This window comes from Anolis carolinensis, chromosome 4 (assembly GCF_035594765.1).
Source record: "Anolis carolinensis isolate JA03-04 chromosome 4, rAnoCar3.1.pri, whole genome shotgun sequence".
Lineage (NCBI taxonomy): Eukaryota > Metazoa > Chordata > Lepidosauria > Squamata > Dactyloidae > Anolis > Anolis carolinensis.
Window position 1 is genome coordinate 65,702,752 of NC_085844.1, and position 18,611 is coordinate 65,721,362.

Here is an 18,611-nt window from a genome sequence, read left to right on the forward strand (position 1 = left end):
ACCAGGCAAATTGTGGCACTGTGGAGTAATTGGAGGTATTGATGGATTTTGCCAGTCAATAACAAGAAATTGATTTGTTTGTGCACAGTGTCCTATGATAGAAACCGTCACCATAGGTGACAGTCCTGCTTTTATGCTGGTTTGCTTCTTTCACGCGATAAAGTCCCCTAAGTTAAAATGTAGCTGTAAATAAATATCCATACCAAACAAAATTTGTGATCTCATTGACCACTTTTCAAATGTATTTCTCTTTTAAATTGAATAAGCAGGCCCTCCGTATCTATTGGGTTTGATTCCAGGATTCCTCTACCCATGGATACCCAAATACATGGATGCTCAAATTCCATTATGTTCAGTAGTACAGTGAAATGGTGTACCTTATATAAAATGGTAAACAAGTGAAACAAATGCCAGAGAGAGCCTTAGGATTTGTGAAATGATGGTTGGCTGTAGCAGGCACATGTTTGCATCAGTGTAGTGTTCAGTATATGGCAAAATCAAGGCTTTTAAAATAAATATGGAGAGCTGAATGCATTCAGGCTTTTTCAGTTTCTTTTTCTTTTTCTGTTTACATTGGATACATAAGAATTTATGTGTTTCCAAAGGAATCTTCATTTTCTGTATACATACACCTGCAAATCTATCTAGGCTAAGTTATTAAATTTCTATCTTATCTGAACTTTCCTGCGTGTTGCAACAATTCCCATTTTTATCACTGGTAAATGCCATTAAAAGTTGTTTATCTCCTCTTCTAGATCATTACAGTAGATGTTATAAACAACATGAATCCTGTTTTGCCCCAGGGTACATTTTACTCCATTTGATATATCGAAGTTTATCATCTTGTTTATTTATGATCCTTCAACTGCTTTCCAATTCTCTTGACAAACTAGGTAGGTATAATCTTCAAGAATATAGAATATCTTGCTGCTGTCTGTCTTTCCTTGAAAGTTTGGTTGCTTTTGTTTTGCTTTTCCTGATGTTCAGTGCTAGAGTCTCATTAGCTACATATCAGCACTACTTAGCCAGTCTATTTTGCATACCTTCAAAATTATAGATTTCTTGTTCAATGTGGTGCTGCACTGGTTGATATACTGATATCTTAAAGCACTTGCTTCTTCATAAATATGGAACATAACTTGATTGACTGTCTGACGCCAATCTAGGAAAAACGAGGAGCATCTGCTAACAGCCTATTGAAGATCTGCTCCATATTTATCAAGAACCATTTCATATTTATCAAGAATCAAGTGCTTATGTATTTTTTGCAGAAGATATGAGCCTAGGCTCAGTGTAAGGGGATGTAAACCAAACCTGAAATGATTGGATTTTGTCTGCATAGTTTCATTTGAAGACCAAACTTTTATGGTATCTATTGAATATGATCCTTTATTTATTATTCCTACGTTCCAAAGACTCACTTGTGAGAATAAGTGCAGCTAGGATTCCTGAAATAAGCAAAGAAATTGACAAAATATGTGATGATACTATATTTCTAGGGATGTATTTACAGTGTAGAATTAATTCAATTTGACACCCCTTTGACTGCCATTGCTCAATGTTAAAGAATCTCAGAACATGTCGTTGGAAAGGCACAAGTAAATCATAGTAGAACAAGGGATATTAGACTGTGATTATTGTTTGAATATGGGAGAAGCAATTCCAGAATAGAAACAGACAGATCTGTCAAGTCCCTTTCTTCAGATTTCTTCCTTTTTCATTTTCCAAGAGACATTTCCACATGTATGTCTACCTGTGTGTGTTTCAAATGGATGTATTGAGGAAATCACGCCTTCATTGACTAAAGATTAGGCTTGTGCATCGATTCGTTTTGGCCCTTTGCCTTCAGCTTGTTTGGTTTGTTTGGAAGCCTGTAACAGCATGGTCTCCACCACCATTTTTTTTCCGGGCCGCAACAGAACAGTGGCTGTTGAAAACTGGCTGCTTTCGGTTCCTTTTGGTTACACATTGAGTGTTGGGAGGGAGTCAGCTGCTAGAAGGAAAAGGATCCCAAGAAGTGAGGTTTCTTTAGCTCTTTCTTCAAGCACTGGTTTCCTCTAAAGACAGAAGGGAAAGGATCCCAAGAAGAAAGGTTTCTTAAGCCATTTACTAAACCCAGATTTCCTCTAAAGAAAGAAGGGAAAGGATCCCAGGAAGCAAGGTTTCTTAAGCCTTTTCTTTAAACTAATATGTCCTCTAAAGACATAAGAGAAAGGATCCCAGGAAGTGAGGATATAAGAACAAACAATGCCTAAAATGACAGGAAGGGAGGTCTGGGAAGTTCCTCCCCCCCCCTTGCCGCTAGTGGGCCTGATTGAAAACGAAACTTTTGGCTTCCTAAATTGAAAACTGATTTTTGTCATCCCAAATTAGAAAGGTTCCTGCACCCCCACCAAAATCCGGGACACTGAAATGGATTGCAGTTTACATGGATTACACAAGCCTATTAAAGGTGTCTTATGTTCATTTTATAAATGTAATGTCTTTCCATGTGCATTTCAAATGCAGGCATTAATTTTCACACATTTTGGCTTTTTTTAATGGAAGTAATTTCTAGCCTAAGGTGGTGCAGTAGGTCAAACCGCTGAGCTACTGAACTTGCTGAAAGGTCAGTGGTTCGAATCTGGGGAGTGGGGTGAGCTCCCGCTATTAGCCCCAGCTTCTGCAACCTAGCAGTTTGAAAACATGCACATGTGAGTAGATCAATAGGTACCACTCCAGCGGGAAGGTAATGGTGCTCCATGCATCATGCTGGCCACATGACCTTGGAGGTTTCTATGGACAATGCTGGCTCTTCGGCTTAGAAATGGAGATGAGCACCAACCCCCCAGAATCAGACATGACTAGACTTAATGTCAGGAAAACCTTTACCTTTACCTATGTTGCTAGCCTAAGGTACAACTAAACTAGGCTTAATACCACATTAACTGCCATGGCTTATGGCTATGAAATCATGGGATTTGTAGTTTCTTGAGGCACTAGCACTTCTTGGCAGAGAAGGCTGAAAATCTTGTCAAACTTCTAGGTTTCCTTAGCATTGAGCCATAGCAGTTAAAGTGGTGTCAAACTGTATTAATTCTACACTGTAGATACATCCCTCGAAATATAAACCTATAGCATTATCACATATTTAATAAATTTCTTTGCTTATTCCAGGAAACATAGAAGCTAATGAGCTTGCTTTTTGATCTTTAAAAATTAACAGAGGATACATGTGAAGGAGAGTGGGGAGAGAAAGAAAAGTAAAATAAATGAGATTTGAAGGAGTGATTTTTATTTTCCCCTGGTTATGTATGTGTGTATGCAAATGACTTGTAAAAAATCAAAAATTGGAAGAAATCAGAAGTTTTGTAAGTCAAAAGTCTTTTCAAAGGGATACTCCAGAATAGAGTGCTTAATACATTCTAATATAATATATCTAAAATATCCTGCAACTGGTTCAAAGGTCAGCCTCTGCAGTATGTGTAAGCATCATTTTCTCCCAAACCAGTTCCAGGACTTGCAATATAACTATTGTACAGTTCAACTTTCTATGCTGATTTGTCCTTGGATTAAGCGGTCAGTGTAAGTGTACCCAAAGTTATGGGAAGGGATGCTAATACTTCCCTTATACTGTGAATATAAAGGGTTTTTTTGTTTTGTTTTTGACAAGTTCACCCACAGATTGCACCCCACAGAAGTGGTTTAAAAGTCTCAGCTCAGCATTTTCAAGAAATGTATGCAGTTTGATCTAAGAAATTCAGAACTAGACAAAGGTGTTGAATAATTACTGTGGACCCCTATCTCTGTAGTTTTTTAAAGGAAAAGCACAGGTACAAACTGTCAGAGGTGTTTTAGATGAACATTATTTTATTTCAAGGCAAGCAATTGAGTTAAATTTCCAATATAGACCCTTTCAAGTTCCAATAAAACATATTTATAATGGCAGACACAGTGTTCCTCTTTTGGCCCCTTTCCATTTAGGCTCTGATACTTTCAATTCTGCTCTTCCTTTGTGCTCTTGCTTCACTTGTAATTTCTCAACTGTTTCCTTTTTTTAAAAAGTAATTAACTGGCTGATTTTCCTTATCACAATGCCAACTTTCACTGCAATTGAAATGTTTCAGTTGATTACATGATGCTGGGGCTACGAAATAAACACCTAATAGAAACATGGTAAATAAATAAGAACCAGGGCTCATTGTTCAACAGATGCCATGGGGATGAATTTGATGGCTTTTAGATCACTGCATTTTGTGCTGATCAGACTTAGAGATAAAGTGACAGAAAATTATAGTTCAGAGCCAATTTTATACCGACAGTAGATTGTGCAAACAAAACAGAACAAAACAATCCAATAAGGGAATTTAATTTGGAAACTGGGCTTGATTCCTGGGAGATGAAATGGAGTGCGATCATTTTCTGAGAGCTGGATTAATATTAAAGTGTTTTACTATCGTATTATCTAATGTTATACATAAAGTTTTATGTCCACCAGCTTAGCATTTTAAAGATCTCTAATACTGTGACAATAAAATTGAGTGCTGCAGCTAATTTTATATTCCATAATAAAAAAATAAAATAAATCTGTGCTGGGAAATCAGTCATCTTTTAAGCTCTTAATAAAAGGGGAAAATGCCTAAACCTGAATGGTATTTGGTTTTATGGAAGATGGTTGATTATCATATTTAAGCTGAATATGGATTCACATTTGAACTTGCTTTTTTAACAAACTCTTTTTCAGATTTTGCTAGTGAGGAAAATATTTGGGAGTTTAAAATGTTTCTAAATAGTTTCATTAAAAGGTCATGCTTAATTATGAGTAAGTGTTGACTATTTTGGGACTTCATGTTTTAATACTGACAAATTAAATTGGCCAAGATCCAGAAGATACAAGGAGGAAATGGACTGAATCACTCTTTTGCCTGTAGCCTTATTATTTCAAAATCTGTTTTACAGTTTTGAAAACCTTTACAGAGGAAGTTTTAATATGGTATGGAGGGCTACAAAAGAAATGGGAGCAGTGAGAAAGCCTTCTTGTGACAGCAGAAATATACCATATTTAGCTGCCCTGAGTCCCCACGGGGAGATGGGGCAGGATATAAATAAAGTCTGATTGACTGATTAATGGATTTATTCAAGTTTATTGTGCCATCGAATCTAATGCACACCTCAGTTTTCAAAACCCTGACACCCAAAAATATTTACCATATTACACAAATCTAATGTGCACTCTAATTTTAGGAAGGTAATTTTGTCCAAAAAGGTGAGCATTAGAATTGAATAACTATGGTAGCAGTTCAAACCTGGGTTCTGGACCATAATTAGAATTTCATTTTTGAAAGCAAATTCACTTGCTTCAATCCTAACATATCATCAAATCTCAAATGATAAGCGTATTTATCTGAGTTTGACCAAATTCAGGTGAGAAACAAATTGAGAACTGTGTGAGGGTACATTTTTGGAACTAATTGAAAGAATGAAGTGTTCATAAAGTCTACTTTATCAGATGCAGCTGATGAAGTAGATGTGAGTCCATAAAAGCTTATCCTACCAGCTTCTTTCAGTTATTCACAACAGTGCTACAAGATTATTTTGCATATAATCAAGATTAACACAGCTATGTTTTTAAATTATATGGTGAAAGTATTGTTTTGCTTAAACTTAGATTCATCTAAATGCAACCAGAATTTCATGGTGAAAAACAGTGCATTTTTTTCCTATCTCTCCTATGTTCTTTTCAATGTTTTCCCCAGCTTCCTAGAGTCAGTAATAAAATGTACTGAATGCTATGCAGCTATTATTTATGGTACACAGACATGATATAGTTTAGTTTACAATTTTGCATGTTACATTGTTGTCAAAAGACATTTTAATATTTGCAAAGCTTGAACTGTGGAGGATATTTACATATAATATTTTTGGTTTCCAAGGTTGTTTTCTACATTTTCTTTTCCCAACAATCTACTCATATCAGCCATCTATTTCTAGTATTCTGAAAGATCAGCATTTTTGAAGGAAGGTAAAGCAGTAAATAACCACTCATTCCAGCATAATAAACGTAAGTTGCAATGTTACTACAGTAGAGCCTCACTTATCCAACATTCGCTTATCCAACATTCTGAATTATCCAATGCAGTCTGCCTTTTAGTAGTCAGTGTTTTTGTAGTCAATGTTTTCAATACATTGTGATATTTTGGTGTTAAATTCGTAAATACAGTAATTACTACACAGCATTACTGCATACTGAACTACTTTTTCTGTCAAATTTGTTGTATAACATGATGTTTTGGTGCTTAATTAGTAAAATCATAACCTAATTTGATGTTTAATAGGCTTTTCCTTAATCCCTTCTTATTATCCAACATATTCGCTTATCCAACATTCTGCCAGCCCGTTTATATTGGGTAAGTGAGACTCTACTGTATTACATTTCTGGCAAATGAAGATAATTAATTTTGTTTAAATAATAACTTTTGATATGATTTGCACACAATTTAAAATTGCATCAACTTAACTGTGTTCAGCTTTTCCACTTTGGTACAATGAGAACTATCCTTTGATAAGTCTTAGAATATTTCCATTTTGTGACCATGAGCTGATTCTAAAACCCCACTTTTTGGGGGGATAGAATCATGAATTGTTCCTGTTCTCTTGAAGTGGGTGTCCAGTTCAAGTAGATAGTACTCATTTTCATCTGAATCAGGTGAACTTGATCCTAGTGTGCTCAGAGACCCAGCTACTGACCCAATTCCTTCAAAGGCATAAATCTGAAGGGAATCAAAAGGGGGGACATCTGGGTCAGAGTTGGCTTCTTCTAGTTTCTGTGCAATGAATTCCCGGAATATAGCACTCTCAGGGCCAACTTGTAGTGATTGCCTGTAAAGACTCTGGATCTGTGTTGTGATATTTCTCCGAGGTTTGTGTTCTCTCAAGACAGGTTGGGTCCTCAGTGCTGAAATATCAAAAGCCTCAGTGTCCTGCTCTCCGCCTCCTTCATCATCATACTTAACAATGTTCTCTCTGAATGGTTCTCCTTTCTCGTGAAACAGAGGTGGCTTTGTCTGCTGTTTCAAGGCCACAATTGCTAGAACAAAGACTGGTGAAGAAAAAATGAAAAGGGAAAAGATTAGTAAGTATTACAAAACTCCAAAAAAGATAAATGTCATAGATTCTGAGTCTTGAAAACTATATTCATATAGGGCAGGCATGGGCAAACATTGGCCTTCCATGTGTTTTGGACTTCAACTCCCAGAAATCTCAGCCAGCTTACTGGTTGTTAGGAATCATGAGAGTTGAAGTCCAAAATGCCCTGGAGGGCTGAAGTTTGTTCATACCTGATGTAGGGCTTAAATGGATGGAGCTATGTCAGTATTTACAGTGTCTAAAATATGCTATGTGAACAGATGTCTGTGTGCAAATGCGTTTGTCCATGCTACACAATTATATAACCATTGTGGCTCTATCCTACAGAATATTAGGATCAGAATTCGATGAGGAACCTACAATTCTCTGATAAAGATCTTCAGTAAACATTCTGAACTCAAACATTAGAGATCTATAGCACTGAATTATCATATTTTGTGAAGCTACAAATCCCATGATATTCATGATTTTTTTTCGTGTCAGGAGCGACTTGAGGAACTGTCCTTCATGATGGAGCCATGACATTTATAAAAATGTGTATTACATTAAAGACAGCAGAAGTAGTGTTGAAAAAGGTGAATGAGGTATGCAGACAGGCTGTTGTGCACAAATACATACATGAAGTATGCATACAATGGATGTTTCATTTAAGGTATCAGTTTTAGACATGTATCAATTTTATATTACTACTACCCCCATCTCTGCTAACTAACTACTTTGATATGATGGGCTAGATCCAAATATCTACCAATGGATGAATGTTGATGTAAGTTGACTATGCTTTTGCCCACCTTCTGTCATGGATATATCTAGATCTTGCCCATTATGTTGCAGTCAGTCAATTCACAAAAGCCTTTACCAGTCAACAAAATGACAGTACAACATTGTGCATAAAATGAAAGGGACAAACATTTCTTACCTAATATTATTAGTATGCAAGCCACAACAGCAACCAAAGCTTGCACACTAATACCCATTGAAAAAAGAATAGTTCCAAATCTGCATGATTGGACATTAACTTCTTCATTGCACTCACATACAGTGACAGTTAGAGTATTGGTGCTGGTAAGGGATGGAGTCCCATTGTCAGCAACTAGAACTAACAAGGGGAAAAGAAGTTGTTCTCGATGATGAAACTCATTTCTAGTGGTAACAATTCTGGCCGTGTTATCTAAAACAATGACAACAAAAAACAAGATATGTACATATGTCACATCAAGTCCAACAAAATGAAATATTTCATATCCCTCTGGAGTGTATTATCTTATTTATAATGAGAAAGATTACAATAAAATTTATGCAAATAAAAGTCATATGAAAAGGTTAACATGTAACAGCTGATATGTGATCTATCACCAAGGTGGTTAGGGTAATATACAGTTCTGCATTTTGTTGTTGTTTACTTCCAGCAAAAGGAAGGTAAATTTGCTCTCTTGTAAGCCCCCATAAGAGCATGAGAACAGAATTATTCTGAGCAGTGGTTCCCTCTAAGCAGTGTCCTAAAAAAGTAACACTTCTCTTCAAAACCATAACTAGATCTCCGTCCACATGCACACTCCCTGCATTTTTAAGGTTTTTAAAAATACTGTGCACTGCCCACATAAGTTTCCATACTAAAAAAGGATGGGTCTGGGGCTCTCTAAACTGGAATGAAGTAACACCTTATTCAGAATACAGTCAACTTTCCAAAAGTTAGCTGTATTGATTTATTCACCTAGCCAGAACATTCATATAATTAGTAAAGTCAATATGAGCAATGTATACTTTAGTTGAATTTGAAATAGCTCTTCTTCTAAGTCTCAGAAGGCTGCCTTTAAGTGGTCTTCTTTCCTGCAATTTCATCAGCTCTTGAACTTAGGTTTTCCCTTCAGATTACTTTCGATTGTGTCCCCCAATACGATTCTTTCTCAGCCTTTGGGATCGATACAAATGCTGCATAACACTGCAGCACTGAAAAGTCATTCATATGATGTCATCAGTATATTGATGGAAACAGTGCAATGAAGAACAAGAAACAGCATTAGATAATTGTGAATTGTTCCTTTGTCTTTACCTTGTTTAACTGGGACTAAATGAAAATACAAGCATTTATAAGATTTAAAGGTTTTTATGAAATGCGTTTTTTCTTTCTCTTCTATTGCTAGCCACTATTTGGCAGTTTAACCTCATATATGTACAAAAATGTATTAAGAGATCAAGTGAGATTTTATGGTTTTGCCCTAAGTATTTTAATTATATTTTCAGAGTGCTGTCACAGCATATCTCAATAAGAAATATTTAAATGAGAATCTGTAAAAGGCGTCTATAAGTGTAAGGATGTATAAGGTAAAGGTAAAGGTTTTCCCTGATGTTAAGTCCAGTCGTATCCGACTCTGGGGGTTGGTGCTCATCTCCATTTCTAAGCCGAAGAGCCAGCATTATCCATAGACACCTCCAAGGTCATGTGGCCGGCATGACTGCATGGAACGCCGTACCTTATCGCCGGAGTGGTACCTATTGATCTACTCACATTGGCATGTTTTCGAACTGCTAGGTTGGCAGAAGCTGGAACTAACAGCGGGCGCTCACTCCGCTCTCCGGGTTTGAATCTGGGACCTTTCGGTCTGCAAGTTCAGCAGCTCAGCACTTAAACACACTCAGCCACCAGAGGCTCCGTAAAGATGAGTACCCAGCTATAATGTCTGTCAAGACCACTTTTGTTTTCAACAGGAGCCAACATGTGTATCTGAATGGCCAAGTAACACACAATGCAAGAGGTGACTCCTGCAGTATAGTATTCTGTATTGAATATTTAGTCCTTTAGTGTCTTGAGGCTTGAGATTTTAGTTAGCTTGCATGACTAATAGCTACTTTAAACCCTATTCTCTGTAAATTTATGTAAACTAGTTAAGAACAAGGAACCAACCAATATCTATAGAGGCCACATATCAAAAAAATGAGAGGAGCAGTGGTTGAAGCCAACACACTGGAGAATTACGCAACTAAGATCACACTGACGAGAGATAGAAAATATTTGGGTTGGGGTTTTGTTTTTGGTGGGGGTGTTACATGAAAATGGAGTTAAAGTAGTTTGTTTGGAAATATGGTTCAAAATTTGTGCACTACCATCAATAAGGTTTTGTTTCTTGTGCCACTGAGGCACCAATAAGTCCTATTCTCAATTTTATTCCTTTTGGGTTTCTCAGTATTCCACCAGTCTTTGTGTTACATTCTGTTTCAGTATGAAATTGTAACACAAATTTCCTATGGGTGGAAATTTCTACATGTTTGTTTTTCCCCCTTTTCCAAAAAATGCATAGATTTTTCTAATGTATTCATTTTGTATGCATTCTTTCAGTGAGTAAAGTTCATTCTTCAAGTGTATGCATTTTTCTTTGTGCCTATCTTTCAATTGTATACATGCTTTGGAGGACTTTTCTCCTCTCCCAAGTGTATAGACAGTCTCAAAAATGTATGCACTTTTGAGGCAAGATGCATTTTATTCAATGGGCAGTCTTAGGAGCTACAGAATAGATTTTTCCTATACAAACACAGAAGTCCTAGGATTTCTCCATCCTTGGAATCCATAGATGAATGTTACTTGAAACACAGAAGCTGGCCTGAGGCTGGATCTACACTGCCCTATATCCCAGGATCTGTTCCCAGATTATTTGCTTTTAACTGGATTATATGAGTCTATATTGCAGATAATTAGAATTAGACATTCTAAACTGAGAGCTTTTCCTATTGAGTGATTCACACTGGGTCTTGGATTTCTTACTTAGTCTCTTTAAACAAATGACTCCATACAGATAGCGGGACTCTATCAATTAAACAGAGAAAGTGAGTACTACTACTTATCTTTAAAACAATATTTTAAGTTATGCTTATGACACCTACTATGATTGTCTTCAATTGCAAAACCAGATATGTTTGTGGCCTCCTCAGTCAAATAGAAGAAAAAATGGTGGCCTTCCATGGGATCATCTCTATCAACTGCACTGATGGTCTGAATGAACTAGAAATAAACATTGAAAAACAAAATCAAATGCTGCTATGGTTGCTTTATAAAACAATTCACAACAATTACGTGAACTTCATTCTATTCAATTAACAAGGTTACACTTTCCCTCTCTGTCTTTAAAGAGCAGGAAATGTATTAGCTACAATCACACATCACTTAACACAATCCTGTCGGGCTTGTTGATTTTCTAATGTCCTACAATTATGCCACTTGATTTTGTATTGATTGGAAGGAGATAAGCACTAGAGTGTTAGGCTAATGCAAATGTCTTCTAAAATTGAGATGCAAAGGTTAAATAAAGTTTCCATAAGCTAAAGAAAGTATAAAGTATTCTGCCCTTCCTTTATTTTCCAAGGTGAAAAGTATATCATTCTATATTTGAACACATCTTTCAATACAAAAACCTATTTCCTTCCAGCCCACAAACATCATAGGCATCACTCAAGTGATGTATTATAGTTGTCGTGACCGCAAGATTGTGACAAGTTCATGTGCTGAATTGTTGATTCTTTGAGATTGTAACAGATTGATTATGGGAACACTTGCTTTTGTTTTCAAAGAAAGGAAATAGCCCACATTTCCAAACATATCGAATCAAATTGTCATTTGTAAGAGAAGGAGACCAAATAAGCATCTTTGTATTCAAAAATCATAGATCTCATCATCATGAAAGAACAAGACATGTTGCTGGTTTTTTAATGAGTAGTTGAAAGAGTAAATGTTTGTTATTATCAGTTGGTGCTATTTGGCAAATCATATGTTATCACGGACAACATTGCTTAACTTGCTATTTTAGTTCAACATTATCTTGCCATTTCAATGCACCACCAATCATTTCTTTCATTAGGGCAAGTCTTTATGACACACTTTGATGGCTACTTATCTTGAGTTTAAACAGTCATTTTTGGCAAGTATAGGGTCACTTGGTGATTGTGGCATTGCAGAAGTTTAGTTTGGTGATGCTGTAGGTTAATAGAGCTCATTAATTCTGATGATATGATTTTATCATGTGCTGTTTTGAGATTGAGAAAGTACTGCCAGTTTCTAGATCTACTTGCCATAAATAACTGTGGTGGATATATGACATTCCTGAGTTATTGAACTAATCTAATAGGCTTTCAACAGTTGTCCCTCTAACTCAGGTTTTCTACTGCACATTGTCAGGTGCCTCTTTAAAGGGCAGTTGCTGACACAAGCTTAATGCCACATCAGATACAGCTCCGTGCTGTCAGAACACAATCACAGAAAGGTTAGGTAGGCTGGCATCAATACAGCCTCACAGTGTTCCCTTCCTCCTATCAGAAACAATAGTATATAGTAGCGGTGGCAAAACATAGCTTTCTTCTAAATTTTGCTTTTTTCTGCAGAAAGGTAGTAGCATTGATAAACCCACAGTGTTATAGGGAGTATTCATATTCTGTTTGCAGTTTGTAAGGAACTGGGGAGGTTAAGAATTGTCCTTAGTTAGTGACTTGATCAAAACTGCACAACATTTGTTCCTCTACTTACCATAAATGTGATGGTAGATTTAAACTAAATAGTTTTGAGAGGTTTCGTTTTCTAAAATGTGATAGAATGAGAAGAGAAAAAAATGATAAATTTGCTCATCCAATCAGAAAGCTTTGAGGAAGTTTGTATAATGTAATCTTCAACTGAACCAGGACTATTCAGTCAAATTTAGATCTGGGACAAGATCAGGAAACAATTCTTAAACTTCTGCACAAGCACAACTATGAAACATCACTTGACCATCCCCCAAACTCAACCTATCATGATGACAGTCCTCTCATTCCAATTTTCTGAACAGTGGTTAGGAGGGGAACAGCAGCAGATGTGTGGCTATGGTCCTATAGCTGGATGCAGAGTGATGATGCACCTTCAGGGATTTCCTGTGGGGGTCCTTCAGTGGTGGAGGAAGATGAATGAAGTTCTGTGCATTCAGCTATAGCAGGGCTAGCAAACTGCATCTCACAGGCTACATGTGATTGTTGCGGCTCATTTTGCAACCTCTGAAGCTATCTACCAGTTCCTAAATCCTCCCAATCTGTTCATATTTTAGAAAAACCCTTGCTGCCATTTTCAGGGCACTAAAATCTTGCAGCTCCTCTCCCAAACACATGAAAACATGCAATATACCCTTTCCCATATCCTACAAGTAGGAGGGCGTTGTATTAAATCTGCCATTTTCACAAGCAACCAGTTTTAATATAGCACTAGTAAGAACTGTGCCTTTACCATTTGGTTGAAAAAAATCCTCCACTTACCATTGCAATACTTTTCAAAATTGGAATAGAAAGTGAAAATGACCTTCTTTGTCAACATTTTGACAGTTGCTGCAGAAGAAAGTTAATGTATTTGGGCTTGTTTGTATGTGTATGTCTGTATGTATGCAGGCGGTAAGATGATAAAAACTGTCTGATAGAGAAATAGGCTTAGATGTTGATGACAACTCCTTTACAAAATTTTAAACAGAAGATGAGTGGCCTTCTTTTCAGAATTGCTTTAGTTGTGTATATCTGCATGGCAGTGGTTGGACTAGATGTCCCTTTCAGCTCTTTGATCGTACAATTCTATAAATGGATATTTGAGATTCACTAGGACCTGAATTTGTGAATCAAAACAGCTATATCTTTTCGGCTGCTGTTGTTTTACATAAGATTATTGAAGATGGAGATACCAGAGTTTCTTTGGAGCAGATGCCTTCTGCCACATTGCAAAAGGTTTTGTGCTATCCCCTTTTCAATTTGTGCAAACAGTTAAGTGACCAGTCTTTTAAATTAATTCTGCTTTCTACCTTTCAGGTTTTATTTTGAGTTTCTGAAGAACCTTGGACCAAGTCCTAAAACTCTGAATTTGTCTTAGTTGTACATCTTTGGTGTTGACATTACCATGTATTTTCTCCTCCATTCTGCTAGCACCAAAACATCCATCCCCCCCCCATTACTATCCTGACACTTTCTCCTAATTACTTGAGACTGTGTGTGTGTTTCCATCAGTGTTGATTAATAGTTTTTTTAAAAGCAGACACATTTCTTCTCTGACATTTCCACCCCACCTCTGTAAGTTTTGATACCTTCCTTTCAAATTTGATTTGATCTCTCATATATACAAACGTACACATAAACACAGAGGAAGGGAGGGTCTTAGTGCAGCATGCATGCACAATAAATACTTCTACAATGTATAATAAAAATGAAAGTAAATAGCATGCTGAATTTGAGTCCAGCAGAGTGACTAAAGTGGCAACTTCTAAAACAGCCCTGCACATTCTTAAAAGGCAAGCCTGGAGTCCTTGAGTTCTGAACCACACTTGTGGTATAAATCAGACGAGTGGTTCCCAAACTTATTTGGCCTACTGCCCCCTTTCCAGAAAAAAATATTACTCAGCGCCCCCTGGAAATTAATTTTTAATTTTTTAATAGCAATTAAACTGAAAGATATATGTATTAATGCATATGGCATTATGCACCTGTGGCCATCACTGCCCCCCTGGATTGCTGCAGCGCTCACCAGGGGGCGGTAGCGCCCACTTTGGGAATCACTGAATTAGATTGACCATTTTTTTCTTTCTGGTGTACCATATGGATGTAGCTGAATAGCTGTATATACAGAATTTGACTGAGGCACTTGAGATTTTGAGAATTCAAAATCAATTTCATTTTTCTTTATAAAAATAGTCTGGAAGTGTCTACCTTTTGAAGATACCAAAGAAGATGACTACATGAAATTAAAACTTCAGGCATGAGAGCTCTTGAACAGTAAATCCTATTTCTCCTTATTTCCAAATTTCCAATTCACTAGTAAATTTGGTTATGATTAGTTTAGAAACTTTTTTGACATTTCTTTTATTTTTGAATTCAGTGTTTACAGATTGTGCTAAAGTCTGATTGCTGGTAGTACTGTTATGAAGGCTCATTTACACTATAATAATTTATAAGGCAGTGGTGAAAACTACTTATTGGGGAACTTATAACTTTAACCAAAATGTATAGAGGCTGAGGGGAGTCATTCCTACCATTACGTAGTGAGATGAGTGTTTTGACCAGTTCATTCTGAGTAAAATAAACTGGCACTAAAAAAAAATAATGATTTCATTTTCTGCCAGAGAAGTGAAAAATCAGTTATGGGATTTTCTTCTTAGAGGACATTCTAGCATCACCAGCCTATTTTGACTTGGCAAGGAGGGACAGAAAGATGATTCAAAACATTTCCTCAGATGGCCAATCCTCCCTTACAACCAAGACATCACATATTTCACATATAAAGCAACCTAGCTATGCGTACAAGAAAATCCTGAATCTTTAAGGACTGCTAAGAGAAAGCAAAGGTAGAGGGCATAGAGATGTTCTTAGGGAAGCTTATATTGAACTGGATTGTTGGTTCCTAATAATAATAATAATAATAATAATAATAATAATAATAATAATAATAATAATAATAATAATAATCAGCAGACAAAGAATCAGTACAAGAAAACTGCACTACAAACTAGAGCTGAGAGCTGGCACAACAAAACATTGCATGGAAAGTTCCTTGACAAAATTGAAGGAAAAGCTGATAAGGAGAAGACCTGGCTATGGCTCACGAATGGGACACTGAAGAAGGAGACAGAAGGCCTGATCCTTGCAGCCCAGAGCAAGTCATCAGAACAAATGTAATTAAGGCCAAGATCGAAAAATCAGCTGATGACCCAAAATACAGACTGTGCAAGGAAGCTGACGAAACCATTGATCATATCCTCAGCTGCTGTAAGAAAATCGCACAGACAAACTACAAACAGAGTCACAACTATGTGGCCCAAATAATTCATTGGAACTTATGCCTCAAGTACCACCTGCCAGCAGTAAAGAACTGGTGGGATCACAAACCTGCAAAGGTATTGGAAAATGACCACACAAAGATACTGTGGGACTTCCGAATCCAGACTGACAAAGTTCTGGAACACAACACACCAGACATCACACTTGTGGAAAAGAAAAAGGTTTGGATCATTGATGTTGCCATCCCAGGTGACAGTCAAAGACTCTGGCAGAAACCAGTACAGGGGGTCCTGGTGGTGATGGGCACATTGGGTGCCATGCCAAAAGATCTCAGCCGGCATGTGGAAACAATAGACATTGACAAAATTATCCTGGGTGATGACCGAGCCAGTATAGACTTCGTTTTGGTTTGATTCTCCATAATGCTAATGGCTTAGGTGCTCTTAGTTCTGCTCCTCAGCTGAGGCCTCTCTGGCTTGGTTGGACCTCTGGTAGTTACACTACCACCAGCACAACCCTCAGTCATCATTGGAGCAGTTAAGTCCCCCCCCCTACCCATTTGGAAACAATAGACATTGACAAAATTACAATCTGTCAACTGCAAAAGGCCACCCTACTGGGATCTGCACGCATCATCCGAAAATGCATCACACAGTCCTAGACACTTGGGAAGTGTTCGACTTGTGATTTTGTGAAACGAAATCCAGCATATCTATCTTGTTTGCTGTGTCATACAATAAAATAATAATAATAATAATAATAATAATAATAATAATAATAATAATAATAATAGTGTTTTTGGGAGGTGATTACCTCTACCTATTCACCTCATGATATAAGATGCTTCATTTATTTCTTCTCCTTTCCCCACTGCACACATCTGCTCTGTTAACTTTTGGTCTTATCTCTCCCTCCCTCACCTCCACTTTTCTCAATACTGAGCTAAAGAAAATAGAAAAACAGCAGCTGCCATAAGAAACAAGTTCCAAACTAGGGAAAGCAGCTCCATACTTTAGCAACAGAAATTCATTCTCTGTCTCCTTTTGTCTCTTCGAGGGTTAGTTCTGACAATTTGTCAGTTATGTACTTTTACAACAACAATCCAAATTCATGTGAATTGCTTCCTTATTGGGAATGGATAAATCTGGCTGATTTTCTTTCTGTGATTTGCTTTTCTTAAAGCACTAGTTTGTTCTACATGCGCTTTGTAACATTCAAGCTGGATTGGATACTTTTTCTTTAAAAAAAATTAAAACCTGCTGTGCGGGGGGGGGGGGGATCACATGCATTTTCATGTGTGTAAAATTCATATGCATTTGTACAAAAATAGAAAAATATACACATTTCCCTCCAGTAATGGAAAAAATTATACAAACTGAAATGAAGGCAGGATGGGATGAAAATGTGGGAATGATGTAAAGTAATAGAAATTGATTTCTTCTCAGTGATGAATGTATGGGCATAGGGAATCTTTGTACACTAACTTCCATAGTGCAAATATGTATATAAACATTTTCCCAATATACATTTTAAAAATATCACCCCCATAAGCAATTTGCTAGTGGCGTGCATTCAGATAAAAGTTTGTCTCGTTTTGTCTCCAGCTTTCGTTGCAGGACCTGATCAGTTTTTGGTAAGCCTCCTAAAATTGGGAGGGTTGTTTTTGGTTGTTTTGTTTTGGGTCCCGAAAATTAGCTCATTTTGAGAGGGGGGGGGGCTTCCCACCCACTGGCTCCTCTTCCTGAGGTGTTCGGCTGCCTGGCAGCCACTGTGCTTCTTCCCTTCCTCCTCTTCCCCCCCACGCGCCAACAATGCCCCACATTCACTTATAGGCATCATGGTCGGGCAGCCCCACATCCAACCAAGCAGGCAGGAACCACCGCCCCTCCCTCCTTTCCACTCGGAGAAAGTGTTGGGTGGCAGGGCATTTGTGTGTGGTGGGGAGTGTGATTGTGCAGACGCTCGGCTGCAGGCAGGCACTGAGAGGCATGTGCAAGCTTTCCAAGCCTGCCTGCATACCCATGCCACACACACACTTTCCCTGGAAAGAGAGAGAGAGTGCGTGTGTGGGGTGCAGAGAGGCCTGGAAAGCGCACATGCACCTGTGCAGGCGCCTGCCTGCAGCTGAGTGCTGGCACAGTCACACACTCACACCCACACACCTGGAAAGGAGGAAGGGGAGATGGTTCCTTCTGCTCTGATGCTGAGGTCCCGATGAGGAGCTGCCCGGCTGTGACTCCTGTGAGTTTTTGTGTGTGTGTGTGTCAGGAGCAACCTGAGTTCCTTCTGGAGTGAGAGAATTGGCTGTCTGCAAGGACGTTGCCCAGGGGACACCCAGATGTTTTGATGTTTTACCATCCTTATGGGAGGCTTCTCTCATGTCCCCACATGGAGCTGGAGCTGATAGAGGGAGCTCATCCATGTTCTCCCCGGGTGGGATTCGAACCTGGCAGCCTTCAGGTCAGCAACCCAACCTTCAAGTCACAAGGCTTTTATCCCCTAGGCCACCGGGGGCTCCATTCCTGTGAGTGAATGCAGGACATTGAGGGCATGAGGGGGTGACAACAAAGCACCATGAGAATGGAGTCCATCTTTGCTGGTGGCTGTGTAATGATCTTCACCTACCCCCATGCCAAGGGCAGGCTTCATAACTTCATTTTTGCTCCTGCTGCTTTTAAGTCTACACCTCCTCTTCACCCAATGCAAAGTGTTGGTTGGTGTTA

General features: G+C 38.0%; 1 protein-coding gene across 1 annotated transcript in view; it reads right to left on the bottom strand.

The window, feature by feature from the left end:
- Nucleotides 1–3,822: 3,822 nt before the first annotated feature.
- LOC100567780 (cadherin-19) overlaps nt 3,823–18,611 on the bottom strand; it is an 88,551-nt gene continuing 73,762 nt past the window's right edge. The window contains exons 11-13 of the mRNA XM_003219698.4: nt 11,005–11,122; nt 8,045–8,296; nt 3,823–7,078 (exon numbers count right to left, since the gene is read on the bottom strand). Of these exons, the coding sequence (XP_003219746.2) occupies nt 6,549–7,078; nt 8,045–8,296; nt 11,005–11,122 (900 nt within the window). The 3' untranslated portion in view covers nt 3,823–6,548. The remainder of the gene's footprint in view (nt 7,079–8,044; nt 8,297–11,004; nt 11,123–18,611) is intronic.